This window comes from Salvia miltiorrhiza, chromosome 3, assembly GCF_028751815.1.
Source record: "Salvia miltiorrhiza cultivar Shanhuang (shh) chromosome 3, IMPLAD_Smil_shh, whole genome shotgun sequence".
In the NCBI taxonomy this organism is placed as follows: domain Eukaryota; kingdom Viridiplantae; phylum Streptophyta; class Magnoliopsida; order Lamiales; family Lamiaceae; genus Salvia; species Salvia miltiorrhiza.
Window position 1 is genome coordinate 56,284,942 of NC_080389.1, and position 19,559 is coordinate 56,304,500.

General features: G+C 35.8%; 3 protein-coding genes across 3 annotated transcripts; 2 read left to right on the forward strand and 1 right to left on the reverse strand.

The window, feature by feature from the left end:
- Positions 1 to 2,332: 2,332 nt before the first annotated feature.
- Positions 2,333 to 3,034, forward strand: LOC131019034 (uncharacterized). Its single transcript, XM_057947719.1, has one exon. It carries the CDS (start codon positions 2,333 to 2,335, stop codon positions 3,032 to 3,034), a length of 702 nt encoding a protein of 233 aa, XP_057803702.1.
- A 3,313-nt stretch (positions 3,035 to 6,347) lies between these two features.
- Positions 6,348 to 8,983, forward strand: LOC131014589 (S-type anion channel SLAH2-like). Its single transcript, XM_057942600.1, has 5 exons — positions 6,348 to 6,594; positions 6,693 to 6,842; positions 6,936 to 7,322; positions 7,408 to 8,181; positions 8,265 to 8,983. The coding sequence occupies exons 2-5, from the start codon at positions 6,708 to 6,710 to the stop codon at positions 8,658 to 8,660; spliced, it is 1,692 nt and encodes a 563-aa protein (XP_057798583.1). The 5' UTR covers positions 6,348 to 6,594; positions 6,693 to 6,707; the 3' UTR covers positions 8,661 to 8,983.
- Positions 8,984 to 15,862: 6,879 nt separating this feature from the next.
- Positions 15,863 to 18,908, reverse strand: LOC131014590 (probable membrane-associated kinase regulator 6). The gene is made up of 2 exons (XM_057942601.1): positions 16,295 to 18,908; positions 15,863 to 16,215 (listed from the first exon to the last, which is right to left on the reverse strand). The coding sequence occupies exons 1-2, from the start codon at positions 17,004 to 17,006 to the stop codon at positions 16,208 to 16,210; spliced, it is 720 nt and encodes a 239-aa protein (XP_057798584.1). The 5' UTR covers positions 17,007 to 18,908; the 3' UTR covers positions 15,863 to 16,207.
- Positions 18,909 to 19,559: the final 651 nt, after the last annotated feature.

Consider the following 19,559-nt stretch of genomic DNA (forward strand, 5'->3'; position numbering starts at 1 on the left):
GGTTCAATGGGACAACTAAGCTATGAAAATCCGTGTGTTGAACACTCGAATTGCCTATTCCTTGTAGAACAGTGAGTGTTCGGAAACCTGCACGTGGTGAGGTTAAGTCTTTGACTTTTAATGACTCTAGAACTCCTCGAAGAGGACAAGTATAGCAGGATACTTGAGTTAAGAGTTACCTATGTAAGTGTGAAGTGCGGCCGCTTCGATTGAAACACTTATGAATCCAAAGAGGTGTTCCAAGGCCTGTAATGGACACAAACGTGAGAACGAATAAGGATTGAAGCAATATTGTGTCAATATTGTTGACTAAGTATACACCGAGGAGGACTAGTTCAAGGAACACAATCCACTAGGCCGCCGGTATACTCGATAATATTGACTATGGCAGGTTCAAAGCCACAAGCTACCTCTCCAAATGCAATGTTGTATCTTAAGAGGACTGAGCTAAGTGTTTGCATACTTTCGCATACTGTTTTCTCACTCATGTGGGGGATTGTTGGAAATATGGTTTTAATGCCATATCTGGAAATTATTATTTAATTAAATATTTATTATTTAATTAAAATAATGATTGTATGTTAATCTACATCTCGAGTAGATCAACGTGATATACTTGAAGTCTCAAAACCGATTTCCGATGAGTGAGATATTGTATGTCAAAGTTTGGATGTTGAAGAGGAAAAATAACATTTGTTATGTTATCCCACATTGGAAAACATAGAGATGTTTTTCATGTATAAGAATAGCAAAGCACATGGAGTTAATAAATTGACTTGTGGGCTTGCTAGTGGGCTTGATCTAAGTACTAGCCTCGCGCGCACACACACACGCGCGCCGCCGCCGACGATCGATCGATCGGACGGACGACGACGTCGTCGCCGCCGCCGCCGCCGCCGCCGCCGGACGGGCGGGTCGGGTACGGGCCGCGGCCAAGGACTTGGATCTTGGCAATTGGTGCTTTGGGGTGGTGTTTGGGGCCCAAACTATTTTTTGGACCAACTCCATTGGGCTTTTAATTTTTGGCCCAACAGAATTATTTTCTTGGCCCAACTGATTATTTTTCCTAAGCCCAGCCCATAACAGCAACAGTTGACAGCAGCAGCAGAAGAAGCAGGACGCCAACTTCGACTTCTGCATGGCGTCTTCAATTTTGCAACTAAGTTTCTTCAATGACTGCGCCCACCGGCCAACTCTTCAACCTTTACGGCTTCCAGCCGTCGGAGTAGAATTCAAGGTATTGAATTCATACTTACCACATGTCTATAAATAGACTTGTGGAGAGCATGCAGAAAGAATGAACAACACCAACAAATTTCTGCATTCTGCCATTTACACTCACACTCTCTGCAAACACTTGTGCTCAGTTCTTGATCCTATTTAGTTCGCCGGAGCTCGCCGGATTGTGGTGCTACATCCGACGAGACGTAGTCGTTTTACCTTTGGGGAAGATACGCCAAACCGAAGAGCACTACCGGGGCGATAATCTTCTTGCGGGAAGAGATTCATCTCGACTCGACTTTGTTTATACGTATAATTTATTTATACAGTGTATTTCAGTTGTATCAAATTATTTGAGTTGTAATTTCTCAAATTATTTACTTTGTAATATTTTCAATTATTTTGAGTCGTAATTTCTCAAAATATTTATTTTGTAATATCTCGATCGTGTACCCGGTTCTAACATGTGTGAGATAATTAATTAAATAATGAAATGGATATGTAGTATAGGTATTTGAGAAAATGGGTAGTTTTAGTACATAATTTGAGATAGTTGGGTTATTTTAATTATTACCACTTTACATTTTTACTGTTACATTAGAAAAAGACGAAAAAAATGCCATGCGCTTTGCCCTATCATGTGCGCGAGTTAGCTTCAACACACACAATCGAGACTCAAATTTGATCCGAACCCGGATATATAACCCTTGAATTTGAAGGTCGGATAAATCCCAATTAGATCCAAACCCTAATCCAAATTCGATCGGAGCCCAATCCCACCTTCGCGCACTGAGAGCACCTCCAGCGCTCGTGTCGAACGCTGGATCGACCCGCGTCGAGGAGGGGAGCGGCGCACTGGAGACTCGACCAGATGCGAAGCCGTGGCGAAGGCGAGAGCTGTTTGGCGCGTCCGGCGAACGTGCCCATTTTTTAAAAAAAAATTCGAAATTCGTTTTTTTTTAAATGACCATTTAATATATTTTTTTTAATGACCGTTGGGGCCAACGGCTGAATTCAACATTTTTCCCCTTTATCTATATATATCACAACTTAATTCCATTCATTTCATTATCTAAAAATCATCTTCACATCAAAAAATTCTCTACAAAAAATGTTTTCCTCCTCATCAAGCCACGAGGACGAGCGACGTGCTAAAGAATTTTCCAATCTTGTGCAAGAATTTAACCAAATTGTTCAAGATATTGGTGATCCAGATGAGCAACCTCGTCGTCGGCGACGAAGCGTGGCAAAGAAGGCCTACATTCGTCGGGACCGTGAAGCCGGCGCTCTACGTTTGCACGTGGATTACTTTGATGAAAATCCGGTCTACCCCTACAACATCTTCCGTCGTCGATTTCGGATGCATCGTGCGTTGTTTTTGTGTATCGTTAATGTCGTCGCATCCGATTCATACTTCCAACAACGCTCGGATGCACTTGGGAGGCCCGGCTTCACGCCATTGCAAAAATGCACTGTCGATGTTCATATGCTAGCTAACGGTGGGGCAGCGGACCAATACGACGAGTATCTCCGGACTGCAGAGTCCACCTCGTTGGAGTGCTTGCGCAGATTCAGTCGAGCTATTATTCAACTCTTCGGCGCGGAATACTTGAGGAGGCCGACTTCTGCTGACTGCCAACGGCTTCTAGCAATGCACGAAGCGAAGCACGGCTTCCCGGGAATGCTAGGGAGCCTTGATTGCATGCATTGGCCGTGGAAGAATTGTCCAACGGCATGGCAAGGCGCATATACTCGCGGCGATCAGGGGGAACCGACCATCATCCTCGAAGCCGTCGCATCGCAAGATCTATAGATCTGGAATGCTTTTTTTGGGACTCCTGGTTCGAACAACAACATCAACGTGCTCAACAACTCGATGTTGTTCAACGATCGGCTGCAAGAAATGGGGGTGCCGGTCACATATCAAGTCAACAATGCTTACTACACAAGTGGGTACTACTTGACTGACAGCATCTATCACAATTGACCTATATTCGTGAAGAGTCCTACACATCCTACGGATCCGAAGGGGAAGAGGTTCAAAGTGATGAAGGAAGCGGCTCGCAAGAATATTGAACGAGCCTTCGGCGTCCATCAAGCTCGTTGGGCAATCGTCAAAGGCCCATCGCGTCTTTGGAGCAAGGAGGCGATGAACGACATCATGTTCACGTGCATCATTTTGCACAACATGATCATCGAAGATGAAGGCGAGCACGCAACACAGTGGGAAGAAGACGCCGACGAAGCTTCAAGTAGCGCCGCATCTCAACCTCGTGCCGGTGCTCCGCCGGATTTTCGTGCATTTGTTGCACGACAAGCATCCATGCGAGACGCGAAGATGCATGCTCGCCTCACTTTGGACTTGAAGGAGCACATTTGGTCTCGTTTTGGTCCGATTGAGCCCTAGAAAATTATTGTAATTTTTATTTTTTTATTGTATTTAAATTATGTCGTTAAATTATTGTAATGTAGAATTTTAATTTTAATAAAATAGGAATTTTAAAAATAAAAGTGTAGAAATATGAATTTTGTGGAAGTGAGGATCTAAGCACCCACCTAAGATACAATGTATTGGAGAGAAGTGTGTCTTAGGTGGGGACCACTTCTAAGACATCCCTCTAAGACACTTGGAGGTGCTCTGACGCCGGCGGCCACACAATTAAATGCGCCTCATTTAAAAAATCATGACTAGCGATTCTTAAAAAAAAGAAAAAAAAATCATGACTAGCGGCGCAGTGATAAAAAAAGAAAGGCGTGTGTTGTAATTCTAAATCGCGTACGGGCTCAGCCACGCATTTCTCCTCCACTTATGAGTTATTACAGCATGCACCAATTAACACTTAGCTGCCCAAAGATGGGACCAGAAACACCAAACTTGTCTCACTAAATTTATAAATAATTTTAATAATAAGTAGCACTTGCTAGAAAGGTGACAAAAAGCCATCGTACATACTACATACCCATCGAATCCAATCCGATTTCGAATTCAGAATTTAGAATTTACACACCTAATGGAAGACATGTGATCGAAAGCCTCATATCACCACAATTGTTTCATTTTTAAGTAGGGGGTTAATTATTTGCATATACTATACAATTTATATACGAAAAATCAAGAAGAAGAAAAAACAAAATTCTCTTTGAATAGGTGAAGGTGAAGGTAGTACACACCTTTTATCTATTACAGCTCATTGTCAGTTGTGCTGTGTGTTGCTCTCTTTATTCTTATTCCCTTATTAATTTGTTGCTATTAATTATTGGTTGCCCTTTTTGAATTCATGGCCTTATGGACTTTAATAATTCAAAACATAATTCTGGGAAGAAATTTCAAGAATTCTACAATAGTTAGTTTATAGGCAGAGGAAATAAGTAACGACAATGTTGAATTTTTTTTGTAAATCTAGGTAGGGTGTAATTTTTTTGATTTCTGAAGGACTAGAATTTCTTCGTTTATTCAAGAGAATGGATGTGCCGTGAGAGATCATCTCGCCAATAAGTATATGGTAGTTGACAGAATTTATTACGTATATAATTAAATTCTGAGCTTTGCTGTTATGTGGGCACTGCACTTTATGTTTTTGTTTTGATACACCAAAAACACACGGCCGCAAGCACCCTTTAGTTGATGATGATGGTGATACAACTGGAGGGACATGCCGTCACAATTTCCGATTTTTATTGCATATTCTTCTATTTTAGTACAAATATCGAGCTGCAAAATCTTAAGTGGAAAGCCCGAATCTGACGTCAATATTTTAATTTATTTTTTAAAATTACATAAAAGTATATTTTTCACTTGATATCAAAATAAAAAGTTGTTTTGATGTCCAAAATTTCTTTTTTAGAAATATATTTTTCATTTTAGCATTAAACAATGTATCTTTGATGCTAAGTAAAAAAAAAATTCCAAATTTAGATGAATATCCACCTGAATTCGAGCTTTTTCACGTCAGAATTTTCAATCTGAAAATATAGGCCCAAGCCATATTTAAAAATTAGAACTCGCTTAGGCGATTAGACTATTTTTGCAACTCGACCAAAGACCAGGCCATAAACTATGATTAACTTTAAAATTAAACTAATTTAAATAATATATAAAAAGTAGATCAATTTTGAAAAAGTTTACATACAAAGAATTCTCATCTCTTATACCTAATAAATAAAATTTTAAACCATGAAGCTCAACTAGGTTGATAAGACACTAGATCAGAAATTCGAATCACCTAATTATGAAAATAAGGATGAGATCTAGTGAGAATCATTCCCTTGGGTGAAAACTAAGTACACATACGCGCACAAACATATAAAACCGATGAGCATGGGATGATTAGATTGAATAAATAAACGTATAACACATGCAAAAAAGCCCATTCTCACTTGATCTTTAATTAACCATATATAGTTATTATTAATTATGTTTAGTAATTAAAATAAGTGATGATATTATGTATATCACAAAATTTGTACAACGCATATTTTTTTAATAGTCAATTTGGATGATGCATCTTGCTTCAAGTGTAGCTTTCGTATGTTTGACAATTGAATGATCTTAGATACGTTGAGATTTTACTATTTATATATTTCGTGATAATCCTTCTTCCTACGCGAAAAATGATTTTTATTTGTCGATATCGGATGGAAAAATATCCGAGAATATAGAATATATTTGGTATCAGTATCACCCTCGTGCATATATATATTTGCATCAATATGCACGCTGAATCATGTTTTTATCTATGTCCTTAAATAATTAAAAAATTGTATAATCTTAGGACAGACTGTTTGATAGTATTATATACTTCGGATGAATTTTTGTGTGGCAAACTTGCGCCGCCTGTTCTTTGACAAAAACAGTAATTAAGATAAGGGAATCGCAAACTAACGATCGAAGTATATTTGATGTTGATATATACTCTGCATGCCTCTCTTTGCTAAATTATATAGCAAGTCAAATGGTTCGGCGCAGACCGATAAAGATGTAACCGCGCCGTACATATACCTTTATTCATTTAGTTTGGTCTCATTCACTTTTGACTCTTTTTCGTTGGACACCTTACAAATTTATCTAAAGATTGGATGTTGTCTGCCTATGTTAAGTTTTTGATTTTTATAATTTTATTGCAAGTGAGTAGCATATATCCGTGGTCCGTGGATACAATGTGAAACATTACACCATGCTTCAACTTGCTTCACCTATTTGACTAAAAAATCTACTTTAATTTCCTCGCCTTTTTCACGAGACAGATTTGTCACGGAATTAAGTGAATAGTGCGAGTGACAGCGCGCGGCTTCCGCGAACATTGCTTACTCATTTCTATTCTATAAATACTGCAACATTGCTTCCTTGTCTCTCATTGCTTTTCATCATTCAAGGTAAGCTTCAAGATTTTGCAGCGCTCACAAACTTAATTATATATCTTAATATGGAGTTGAAGTTCTAAAGCATTGCATTGCGATATTGTAATTTGTAGGATTCATTTACGCTAATGGCTGCCAAGGAAGATTTCCACGATGGACTACCACCATTGATCAAAGCTATCACTGCAAATGAAGTTGATGGTTTTGATAGTTTCAGAGAACATAAGGATTTCAAGTGGTGTGAAGAAACCGCTTCAGTTTTGGTAAGTTAAATCCTTCATATTTGAATATGCAGATAGATAATTATAATGGAGGAGAGGGCTTATCGGTAAATTATATTGGTATTATAATCTCAGGAAATCGAGGCAGCAAGCATGGAGAAGGAAGGCGAAGACAAAGACCCACAACAGACGCGTTTCATCATCTCCATCAGTATGCCGCCTTCTCCAGTTGAAGCTAATCGAGTCTTGTTCACAAGGGATGATGAACAAAAACCTCAGCCCAAAGGGGTTAAATTCCATTCTCAACCGATGCCCAAACCTTGTGCAATCAATCCAGTTTACGACAAAAGATTCGACTCTTTCAAGACGTGGTCGGGAAAACTCGAGCGACAGTTCTCAAATCTACGCAGCAAACAATATCGCCAAACCGAGCAGCCGCCGTCGCCGTCGCCGGAGTTTGAAAATTTGCCCGTACACCGATATTTCGACGCTTTGGAGGGCCCAGAACTGGACACTCTACGCGTATGCCTTCCTCATCACACAAATACACGTACGCATCATTTTCAAATATTCCTATTAATTATTGATAAGTTTAATTGTGGTGCAGGCTTCTGAGGAAATACTTCTACCAGACGACAAGCAATGGCCGTTCCTCCTCCGCTTCCCCATCTCCTCCTTCGGTATCTGCCTCGGCGTCGGCAGCCAAGCCAAGATGTGGAAGAATCTCTCATCCTCCGCCACCGCCTTAAGCTTCCTCAACGTCACTCCTCACATCAATCTCGCATTATGGCTCATCTCCGCAGCTCTCACCCTCACCGTCGCCATCATTTACGCTCTCAAACTCATCTTCTACTTCGAGGCCGTCCGGCGCGAGTACTACCACCCCGTCCGCGTCAACTTCTTCTTCGCCCCTTGGATCTCCCTCCTCTTCTTAGCACTCGCCGTTCCGCCCTCAATCGCTCAAACCCTGCCGTCGTATCTGTGGTACATTCTGATGGCTCCCATCTTGTGCCTCGAGCTCAAGATCTACGGCCAGTGGATGTCAGGCGGCCAGCGGCGGCTGTCCAAGGTTGCCAACCCCTCCAACCATCTGTCCGTGGTCGGGAATTTTGTGGGGGCTTTGCTGGGAGCTTCCATGGGGCTCAAAGAAGGGCCCATCTTCTTCTTTGCGGTTGGAATGGCTCATTACATAGTGCTGTTTGTGACTCTTTATCAGCGGCTTCCGACGAACGAGACGCTGCCGAAAGAGCTCCACCCCGTTTTCTTCCTCTTCGTGGCGGCGCCCAGCGTGGCGTCCATGGCCTGGGCTGAGATTCAGGGCTCCTTCGACTACGGATCGCGCATTGCATACTTCATCGCCATGTTCCTCTACGTTTCGCTGGTGAGCATCCATCCTGAGCTTTTTTTTTCTCTGGGGTTAATAATCATAATTTAGTACTTGAACGTTTTTTGTTGTTTTTTTAGGCTGTTCGAGTGAATTTCTTCCGAGGGTTCAGATTCTCGTTGGCGTGGTGGGCTTACACGTTTCCGATGACGGCCGCTGCGATAGCGACGATCAAGTACTCGAGCGTGGTGACATGCAGAGCGACGCAAATCTTTGCCGTGATGCTCTGCATTGTGGCGACGGTGGCGGTGGCGGCGTTGCTTGGGAACACCGTGATCCACGCGTTGGTGCACGGGGACCTCTTCCCCAACGACATGGCTATCGCGATCAGCAAGAGGCGGCCTAGACGGCGGTGGTACCACAAGAAATCGGGCAGCTCTGACAGCAGCATCGAGCAGTACCTTAAGTATTCGGAATCGGATGGGAAAGATGTTGAGGCTGCTCTTCATTCTTCTAGCCCTAATACCCAAGATTAATCATACTCTGTTTATCAAGTGAGGAGAGTTTAATTTCCGGTGACCTTGATTTGGTTGTATATTTCAATTCATACTCTCTGTCTCTGCTTTAGAATTATAATTAATGTCTTCAAATTGTACAGAAGCAAAGACGCCCTCGTTTCTCTTTGCACTACACCAGATTTTGTCAATTCGTTGTATTGAATTTGTGTTAGTTATCTTCATTAATTTAAGCTGTAGATAAGGAAAGTTTTGTAAGGGGAGCGGAGCATACTACCATGAAACAACAAGAGATTGGATTCGAAACTCTAATATATCCAAGGTTCGCTATTGAAATAATTTCACACCCAAGCTTGACTTTACTGAAGTCAAAATTTTAGAGAAATGAGAAAGTGTTTGATTTTCGTCATAAAAAAGAGTACACTTTATTTCGAAAGTAACGAGCGATGGGAATATAATATGAATCTCAAATTTATCCCAATTTCATTTCCATTAACCTTTTTTTGAGATACTCCATTCACATTCTTCAATCATGCTATCATCGCGAAAGGTATCATGCCATAAAAAGCTAATATTTTCTTTTATATTTTAAATAAAGAGAAAATTTAAAGACGATAATATAAAATGCATCATCCCAACATATACACCAACGATGGCTACCAAAGCTGGAACTTAGAAAACGCTTTCCATCGACTTGAAATGATCTGCACAAATTAAAATTCAATAAATAAAATGAAAATGAAAAGCTATAGGCCTACGAGGTATTAGTTTAGATAAATGAATTATAAATAAGTTTTATTAATATATCTGCAATATTTTTTCTTCATTAAATTAATGGAGAAAAATCATGATATTTACGTATAATGTTTAAATATTATTTTTGGATTATTAATTTAATTGGGCTCAGTTGTGTTGCTCAACTATACTCCAATTTCTCTCACAACGGCCCAAAGGGCTAGAAATCTCTTGGAAATTAGACAGAAAATATATCAAGTAATCATTTATATGATATCTCAAAAAAAAGTGTCAAATTATACTACAGAAGTTCAAATTAAATGGTGGAAGAATAAATTATATAGTTTTACCATTATATGACATGAATCGAATATATTATATCAAACATTAAGAAGTCCTTTATTTTGAGCAATAGGATAGATTGAAATTCATGACAGAATATTTGAAGGATAAAACAATCAAACAAATTTAAAATCAATTAATTCATCAAAATTAATCAATTTGTATTATTTTTATTAATTAATCATATTATTCAATGTAAACGCCTCTAACTAAATTTATCTATATCAGCATACACAAAATAGGTACAGAAATATCGAAGTAATTAAAATGATATGGACCACTTGGTCCACTTCGATGAATTTTTCCCAGCCCAAAAAACGTGTACTTGATTCAAAGTTTTTTTTTTTTTGATAAATTAATAATTAAATAAGTAAATTCAAAAATCACATAATTATGAATTCTAATTCAAAAAGTTTAATTTTAAACATTAATCACTTTATTGTTAGGTCAACTCACACACACCTTACTGATTCAAATTAGTTTATGAGAGTAACCACAACCGTGAGGCCCTCAAAGGGCTCTTACATGGTCCCCACCATTTATGAACTCATTCTTCATAATGGGAATCTGTATACTCGAGCTCTTATATTTTCTTTTTTATTGTATCTTTATTTTTAATGTGTTTTTCAATTAAATTTAACAACATAAAATTTATTTAAATTAAAATTTTACACTACATTAGTTAAAAATTAAAATTATATTAAAATAACATTATTGTGAAAATTAAAGCGAAAAATTGTAACATTTATAGAAGAAAAATGTAATAAAAATATTAAAAAAGAAAAGGGAGAGTGCCGTCATGGGCGGATTTACTTGGGGGTTGCAGTGGGCTCCAGCCCAGTGCAACCCCAATCTTTCTTTCTATATATATGTAATATATTTAGTTTAATATGTACATAGTTTAATTCATAGCCCAGTCTAGTCTAAAAAAAAGATAATTTTTTTTAACATAATAATAAAAATTAATTTATTTTATTAAAACTAGAATAATTTTTAAAAAATGTATAGATGTAGCTCTTTATGTGCTTCAAACCTATTATTGAATCAATAAAAAGAGTACAACTATATATTATATTAAGTGATTGATTTTTAATTCTAAGACCATTAAAATTCTATTTAGACACAAAAAAAATTGTACAGACTGTCCAAAAAAATTTAGCTACACCTTCAAGAAGTTCAGCCCCCCCTATCGACAAATTCTAGATCCGCCCCTAAGTGCCGTTGAACAGAACAACTAGAAAGAAATTCAGCGAGAGCTGTTGCTCCCAATTTTTAATTTTTATTTTCGAAAATTCCCTATTATACAGTGCCTCCAACGCGCCATTCTCTCTCCTCACCAGAGTCGAGTGCACATTTCTGTGGCGGGGGATGCTTGGACGCGCATCCGCTCGCCGAGCCCCCTTAAAGTTGCTGTGGAGGTTGTTGATTATGAAAACAAAATTAAGATTTGTTTTTAATAATGATTAAGCGAGGAGGCAAAATCAAAATTTATAACTGGAAAAAATAAAAGTAAAAAAACGAGATTATATGTAGCAGTGTATATTGTTTTGTTGATAGCACGCGCGAAGCAAAAGTTAAAGAGGAACTTTTAAGAATTCCTGCCGGGCATGGTAAAGCCTGCAGCTTTACCGTTAATTTTCATGTTTTAATTCCTAAATTCTTCAATAAACAGACAAAGAGCAGAGCATAAGTGGTAAATACAATAATCTATTTGGATAAAATATAATTAAATATTTTTAAAAATAAATATATTTAAAAAATTTGGTTCAAAATAAAAAAGAATTTAGTTAGTTTTATTGTTTTCTCCACATTATTGTCTTTTTTTTGTAATTTTTTAATAACTTTTATAATTTTTATTATTTTTAAAGTATAAAAACTACAAAAATAAATAAATAACAACATAAAAAATTTTAAAAAAATTACAATGTGGAGAAAACAATAAAAATAACTAAATTCTTTTTAAATTTGATCCAAATTTTTTAAATAAATCGATTTTCTAAAGTATTTAACTTTTTTTGTCTAGACAAATTTTGTTCAAATAGCACTACTCTGACAAATAAGCTATCAATATCTGTAATGAAATTGTTTTCGTGATTTATTAATTTAGATAAAAAAAATTCGAGTACTTATTTTAGATAATACTTAAATTACCTAGTTCCTTTCAAATAAATAACTATAAGATTACTTCAGTTTTCTACAGTCTTTGAAATAATTGTAAGTAGTTCTATTTTTTTAAACAACTAAATCTTATAATTAGCGAAATGTAGAGATCTGCGAGATGCTAAACATCACATTCTAAAAATATACTGTATTTGGTTTGAACTATTCTAAAAAATTAATATTATTGCACTGATCACAGTTTCTTGTTTAAGTACCGTTTGTTACAAACAAAATTCCGTACCACATTTTAATTTCTTTTTAAATCTGTTGGCAACACAACAGAATACGAAACGTTCGCGCGCAAAATATATACTATATGACTTAGGGTGCTATTGAATATGGACCATATTTACAAGTGAAAATAGTTAGTTTGAGAAATTATAAATATATACCCGAACACCGACGGAATATTCCGTCGGTAAGCATCAAAATTCCGTCGGTAAATGGAGATACCGACGGATTACCGACGGATTTCACCCGTCGTTGAAACGCTCGTCGGTAAATGATTTACCGACGGATTTTTTCTGTCCGTCGGTGGGTACCGACGGATTACCGACGGACATCGCCGTCGGTAAGTCTCCGACGCCAGCGTTGGCCGTGGTAGGTGGCGCGTTTACCGACGGATTACCGACGGAATTTTCCGTCGGTAAATTAATTATTATTTTTAATTATTAATTTTCGTTTTTTTTTTTTAATCAACCTATCTTCGTATTCTACAAGTATTTCGTATTTCTAATGTATTTTGAATTTAATTGCATATGATTTGGCCAACTTCTCAGTGGGTCACCCATCTTACTAGTGCTCTGAGTCAAGCACGCTTAACCTTCAAGTTTCTTTCGAGTGGTCGCCAGTAGAGAACACACGTATTATTGATATAACTAGCACCTATTAATTCATTTAAACTCTATTTCAATATACAATATCATTTATTCATAACCTTAGAATATGTCGAGATGATATCTAAGACTTGTGGTGCCGGCGAAAAAATAACGGTAAATATATGATCGAATTTAAGATAATAAAAAAATTAATATTATCGTTTATTAAAAGGAGAAAATATTATTGCTAAAAATTAGTATCAATTTTAAAATATTTGCAATAATTTAAAAATAATAATAATATAGAAAATTAATTAAAAATAATTTAAAATAAAAAAAATAAAAAATAAAAATAAAAAAATAAATAATAAAAAGTAAAAATAATAAAATAATAAAAAAATAATTTACCGACGGACTTTATCCGTCGGTACTAATTTTAAAAATAATTTAAAATAAAAAAAAAATAAAAAAAATAAAAAAAAATAAAATAATAATATTTATTGAAATTACCGACGGAATATTCCGTCGGTAATCCGTCGGTAAAATATAAAAATAATTATTAAATTCAAAATTACCCAATTTTCCGACGGAGTTTACTCCGTCGGTAGATATTCCGTCGGTATTCCGTCGGTAAAAAATAAAAATAATTATTAAAATCGAAAATATCGAATTTACCGACGGATATTGTCCGTCGGTAGCGATTCCGTCGGTAGTCCGTCGGTATTTTCATCGGAAATAGATGCCGGCTCCGGCGATGTTGCCGGATGACGGTCCGTCGGTGATCCGTCGGTATTTACCGACGGAAAATAGTCCGTCGGTGATATCCGTCGGTGTTCGACCAGTTTTCTTGTAGTATAAGTTGACAGCCACTGAAAGCAGTGATTGTATTGATATCTAATTACTCGATTAACAAGTCAGGCTCAGGCATACAATTTAAACGTATATCTATTAATTAATTAATCCCTCATTTACTGAGTTAAAACAGTTTAACACTCCAAGGATTGGTCAAACTGACAAGACTAGCTAGATGATGATTAGTGATATATGTATATGAGTAGAAAATTACAACATAAGTACTATAGTACAGTTTTCCCTTAAAAAAAGTATTACAGTACAGTTTTCATTCTAATTAAAAGACACTACTAGTATTCTAAAAAGCCAATTGTAAATCTATTATAGAAGAGACATGGGAAACCATTTTATAGATTTTATTTGATCATTATATATATATATATATATATATATATATATATATATATATATATAGGGGAGAGCTAGAATAAAGACACTCTTAAGTGTATAAAATATAAATGATTTTCAGCCCTTAGATCATCAAGATCTACGGTTGATTCGTAACCATGTTGGATGAATTCGTGGTCCTGAGTTCGAATCTCAAAGGTAACAAAAATAAATTTTTGTTACGAATTGCGAAAAATAAATTTTTGTTACCTTTGAGATTCGAACTCAAGACCACGAATTCATCCAACATGGTTACGAATCAACCGTAGATCTTGATGATCTAAGGGCTGAAAATCATTTATATTTTATACACTTAAGGGTGTTTTTATTCTAGCCCACCCCTATATATATATATATATATATGTATATATATATATATCTCCTGGCAATCTCTATATACTCCCTCAAGAGTGTACAACATTTTTTACAACATTAATTTTAATAAATATAGGTGATTATATTATGAGTGGAGGAATAAATCCACTTTATTATGGTGTTATATGATAAGATAATATTCAAAAATGAAAAATACACATTCTTATATCACATGTATTAAAATGATAAAAAGTACACATTCTTATGTAACGAATGAAGTATTTTTATTATATTTCTTTCATTCTGATCAGAGTTTGAATTAAATGCACTGTTCACACCCATAAAAAATATGTGGATTCGACTAAGGTAAGATTAATTAGATGTTACTATTTTTTATCAATATGTTTGCCTCAAAAAAGATTATCGATATGCAATTATAGACGTCGACAAATAAAAAGTTGGCCAATTTCATATGTACTGTATATATAATTTTCGTTTAAAGATGATGGCATTGAAATTATTACAGAGCCCAGCCTTAATAAAGTGATGTTATTCTCAAGAAATATACTCAACAATTAATTATGGCCCACACATTTTTTATTTTTCTCGTATATGATTACAGCTAATAATTTATTTAAAGGCCCACTCTCCAAAATAAATATCTATATACAAATATAATTGTATAAAAAACATTTAAATGAGTAAACATATGAAAAAGAACTCAAAATCGGAGAAGGCCCCAGCGATTTTCCCTACCTCCTGCACATACCACATGCAACTTGTTCGAACTCAATTCAAAGACTTTAGTATTCCAAATAATTTGTCGCAGATTGAATTTAATTCGAGGGTGTCTGGTTGAGATTTTTGGAAACACTAGAATTTTGGATTGGAGACTTCATTTTTGGATGAATCGTGTAACATTGAAAAGTTGGTATTCATTAAGATAGAAAAATCTGACCATAAGCGATGTCTCAATAAGTTGTTGAGACCAATATGAATTAATACTTATTTTAAAAAATATGACAGATAATTTTTAGCATTAACATTTTTGGATGAGCCACAAAATAATGTTTATTTTAATTAATAAATAGACTTTGTATAAATTTGTAAAGTATACATCTCCAATTGGAAATAATGTTTATTTTAATTAATAAATAGACTTTGTATAAATCTGCAAATAAAAATATTTTATGGACTTTAAGAGCAGCCTTTTCTTTCTTCTTTTTCAAATGGGTTAGTTTGTTATAAATTTATAAATTATTAGTGATTTACTGGTTGATTCAAATTATATATAACCTATAGTAGTACAAGATTAGTCCCAGATTACATCCAATTTATCAGTAATTTCACGCACATTCATATAATAATGTGTGTAAACATATAAAATGTGCATGTAATTATGTGTAAATAGATATATAAATTGTAGCGTACTAATTCACCACTCATCAGGTATAGTATCTTCAAAACTGCTACAAATAATGCTGATCTATATGCTCCCAACAATATTATGCCCCTCAAAAAACAAAATCATCATTCATAATTTATTCAATGGCTAGACAGCTTGAGTTATACACTTAATTAATTTATGTCGCAGCTATAATTATGCAGAACCAGTAATCGCAACCAACTTAAAAGTTGGGATAATATTATTCTGCCTAAAACTTCACAAAGAAGAAAAACTCCATCTTTTCCTGAGTTGGAAAAGAAGAAAAAATATACAATAAAATAAACAAAACCAAATATAATGGAAACACCCACAGTGGCGTGAAACTGTGCGGACTACTACTAGTTTCCAAGGCTTACAATCTTTGACAGAAGCTGCTTCCTCAAAAAGACAGATTTCTGCATCATATTTGTCATGATAATACAAAACAGGCAAAAAAAAAAAAAAAAGAGATGAACACCATTGAATTTTCTCATGTCTTTTCCTTTGTCCGTTGCTTCAGACATCCTTGTTCATTACATTCCTGAAATTTTGCGAACAATATATGTGCATAAGCATAATTAAAAGTGAACTCCAAAACAAAATTGAAATGAAATATTTACCCTGAGTTCTTTTGCAGTGGAGCACTGCTTCATAGATTGAGCTCTCGGAATCACAAGACCTGCGCCAGTTATCATCAGCAGAGTAGGCCAGGCTGGTCCGGGGCGAAGTGGCGGCCGACAGCTCCCAGTTGCGGTTGCTGCTGATTGCCATGCTACTACTGCTCTCCCGCCTCCTCCTATAAAGAAGAGGCCTCAACAAGAACATGACATACTTGTTGAAGAATCTCTTGGACAATCTGTGGCATCTCCTCAACGAGGAGCAGCGCACGCGCCTCGTTGTATGCACTGTTATCTCAGATGTAGATGCAGTAGTCGTTGCTATGTAGCAGCCCTCCTCATCAAACCTCTCCATCTTCACCTCCTTGACGAAAAGGGGGACGAGGAAGCCGTTGGAGATGAGCTCATCAGCATGAACAAGGCCTAATGGGGAGTCCGACACGGGGAAATCGAAACCAAAATCAGACGAAACTCGGATGAACCTCTTGGAGGCTGGCAATCTTGGATCCATCTCGATGAAGGAGGCTCCTTCATCGTGATCGGATGCGATCAACGAGTCCGATGGCTTCAAGTTAGCCAGCCAACTATAGGAGAAACTCTCAATGGAGGGAGTCTGCAGGCTGGCTTCCATAGAGGAACAGAAAAACAAGCTCAACTGTTTTTCAAGTGTGTTTAAGGCTGTCTGCACAAGAAGCCTTGCTCTTACAAAATACATATGTACATGTATTATTTATCAAGTACATATTGTGTTTCTCTCACTATTCTGACAATAATATTTGTGGTGGTCTGACTTCATGACAAGTGTAATTAATAAATGACAAGGAAAGGAAATGGGAGAAAGGGAATAAAAGTATTAGCCCCACAAAGTACTCATTTTTGGGTCTAGATTTCTTGATTACACATTAAATACTAGATAGTGTTGCAAATACACATTGATAAATACATTTGAACAAGTGCAGTCTGCTGATTATGAGGAAACAATGTACTAATGTATTAATATGCATCAAAGGCTTCTACTTGAATTAGTAATTTACCAGTCCATATTTTCATTTACTTATTCTAATGTTTTTTTATTCTTGTCCGTTTACATTTTGTTGCTTATCATTCTCTATCTCTCTCTCTCTCTACATGACCATAAAAGTCCTAAGCCACTGTGGAGTTTTCATATTCAAATATTCAACATTCAACAAATTTGACTACTCCAGATTCATGAGGTAACAGCATGGACGGCTTGGCCTTATTTGAGGAAATTTCACTAAGTAAATCTACTAATAGAAAGTTTATGTTTGGCTAAAATAATACTATCCTATATAGTTGAGGCGTTGTGCATTGGTTATTTAGTTTGAGAGTTGCTAAATAGCATAGAAAGGTTGAATAAAGCAGAGCAAAGGAGCAATAATTAGAGAATGGATAAGATTCGAGTGAAGCCAAATAGTGAATGAGTCACCTCATGGCACATGTTGCCTAGAGAGAAGTGGCAGATAAATAAAAAACATCAGAGCCTCAACAATGCAGAGAATTCAGTTAAATAGAAACAGGAGTAAATAACCAAAACTGGAAAAACCTGAGTTTGTCCTAAATATCCATCACACATGTAAGGAAATCTAGATATAATGTTTCATAGCGAGAGCGGGCAAAGAGGATAACCATATCGTTCTCAGCTAGCGCGAATCTTGATCGTATTCGTATTAGGGAAAGGAAATATCAGGGCGTTCTGATGGTAAGGAAGTTTGGGGGCATGACATCCACCAAACCTGAGTGGTGCTCATTCCTACTCTTAACTTTCTCATCATAATGCTAAAATACTTGTCTCTTTCCTTCAAAGTCCAGCTATTATTAGAGCGCTCGCAAACAATTTAGACAAACTAAAATACCAGACAAAGGTCCCCCCTTCTTGTCTCAGAAAGAGGTAGCTATTAGGAAGCAAAAACCACAACTCAAAGTGACTCTTGGTCCCCCTTTGACGTTGCTCCCTTTAAAAAAAAGGTAACTTTGAAGGGGGAATTATTCTACCAGACACCATAGCACCAACTAGACTAGGCCTAGTGTTGTCCAAGGATGTGAGAAATTTTATCAGGCACACATGATCAAGCTGCAGAAATCATGTAGATACTCTTCAATAATGAAGTACCAAAAAACATCAAGAATAAACATAGATGCCCCAAAAGCAGATTCTTGATTTCAAATACAGAATAATTCACAAACACATGGGGCATTCATGAATTGAATTTTTTTTCTTTTTCCAAGTAATAGAAATTACTCTCAAGATTTGCTTTCTAGAATACTAGGAAAGAATTATCTGACAAATAACAACCATAGCAACACTCTTTCGTGCAGTAGTTATCCTGCAGTAATATGTGAATGCAGCAGTTATATATCACAGGAACTAGAGCTGAAATAACTGGGGTGCCGACATTTATGAGGGGATTTCAACAAGTAATTTCCTCAAGAAACTGCGAAATAAATGCACGAATGATGAGGAAGAAATACAACAGATACGAAAAGTACAAGAATCGCTCTTCACAACAAATTGGACAGGAATATGTGCAATAATGACATTTGTGCAAGAGAAAAACATGGTAACAACGAACAATTTAAAAAATACTACTAGCATTGTTGGCCACCTCCCTCTAAAAAAACTAGTGTCTTCCCTATATATATTGTAAATTCATTTCATTTTGTAAGTTCCACGCTATCTACAAATAACAATTTTCTGACTTCTTTCTGGAGTTCTTTGACTGTTCATTTTTATTCGAGCGATTATCACACAAGTTTAATTTCATAGAACTTTAATATTATTTAAATAAATATGTTAATACTCGTTTCATCACTAATAACGAATTTGATTTTATTTTGAAACTTGTTATCCTACTTTACCTCTCTGTCTTGAGGGTCCTTCTACTAAAAAGGACAATGTTGGTTACAAAAGCAATAAATCAAGACAAATGAGAGGTAATTTTCTCCTGTCATCAAATTTTTTAAAGTTGTATTCATATATAACTATTTAAAATCTTTAAAATTGTAATTTTGCTAACAATAATTTATAATTGAGAACTATATAATAATTTAAAAAAAAAATCAATTTGTTGTGGTCTTTATTCTAACTTGTTCATTTTTTTTGTCGAAACTTGTTCATTTTAAATCCATCTTTTATATACCATATATCAAATTAAATATCTTATTATGGTCTTTAATGCAAGTTGCATAGTTCGTTTATTTCCATGAACAAAATCACATGATTTTGAAAAGGAATGAATGAATAAGAAAT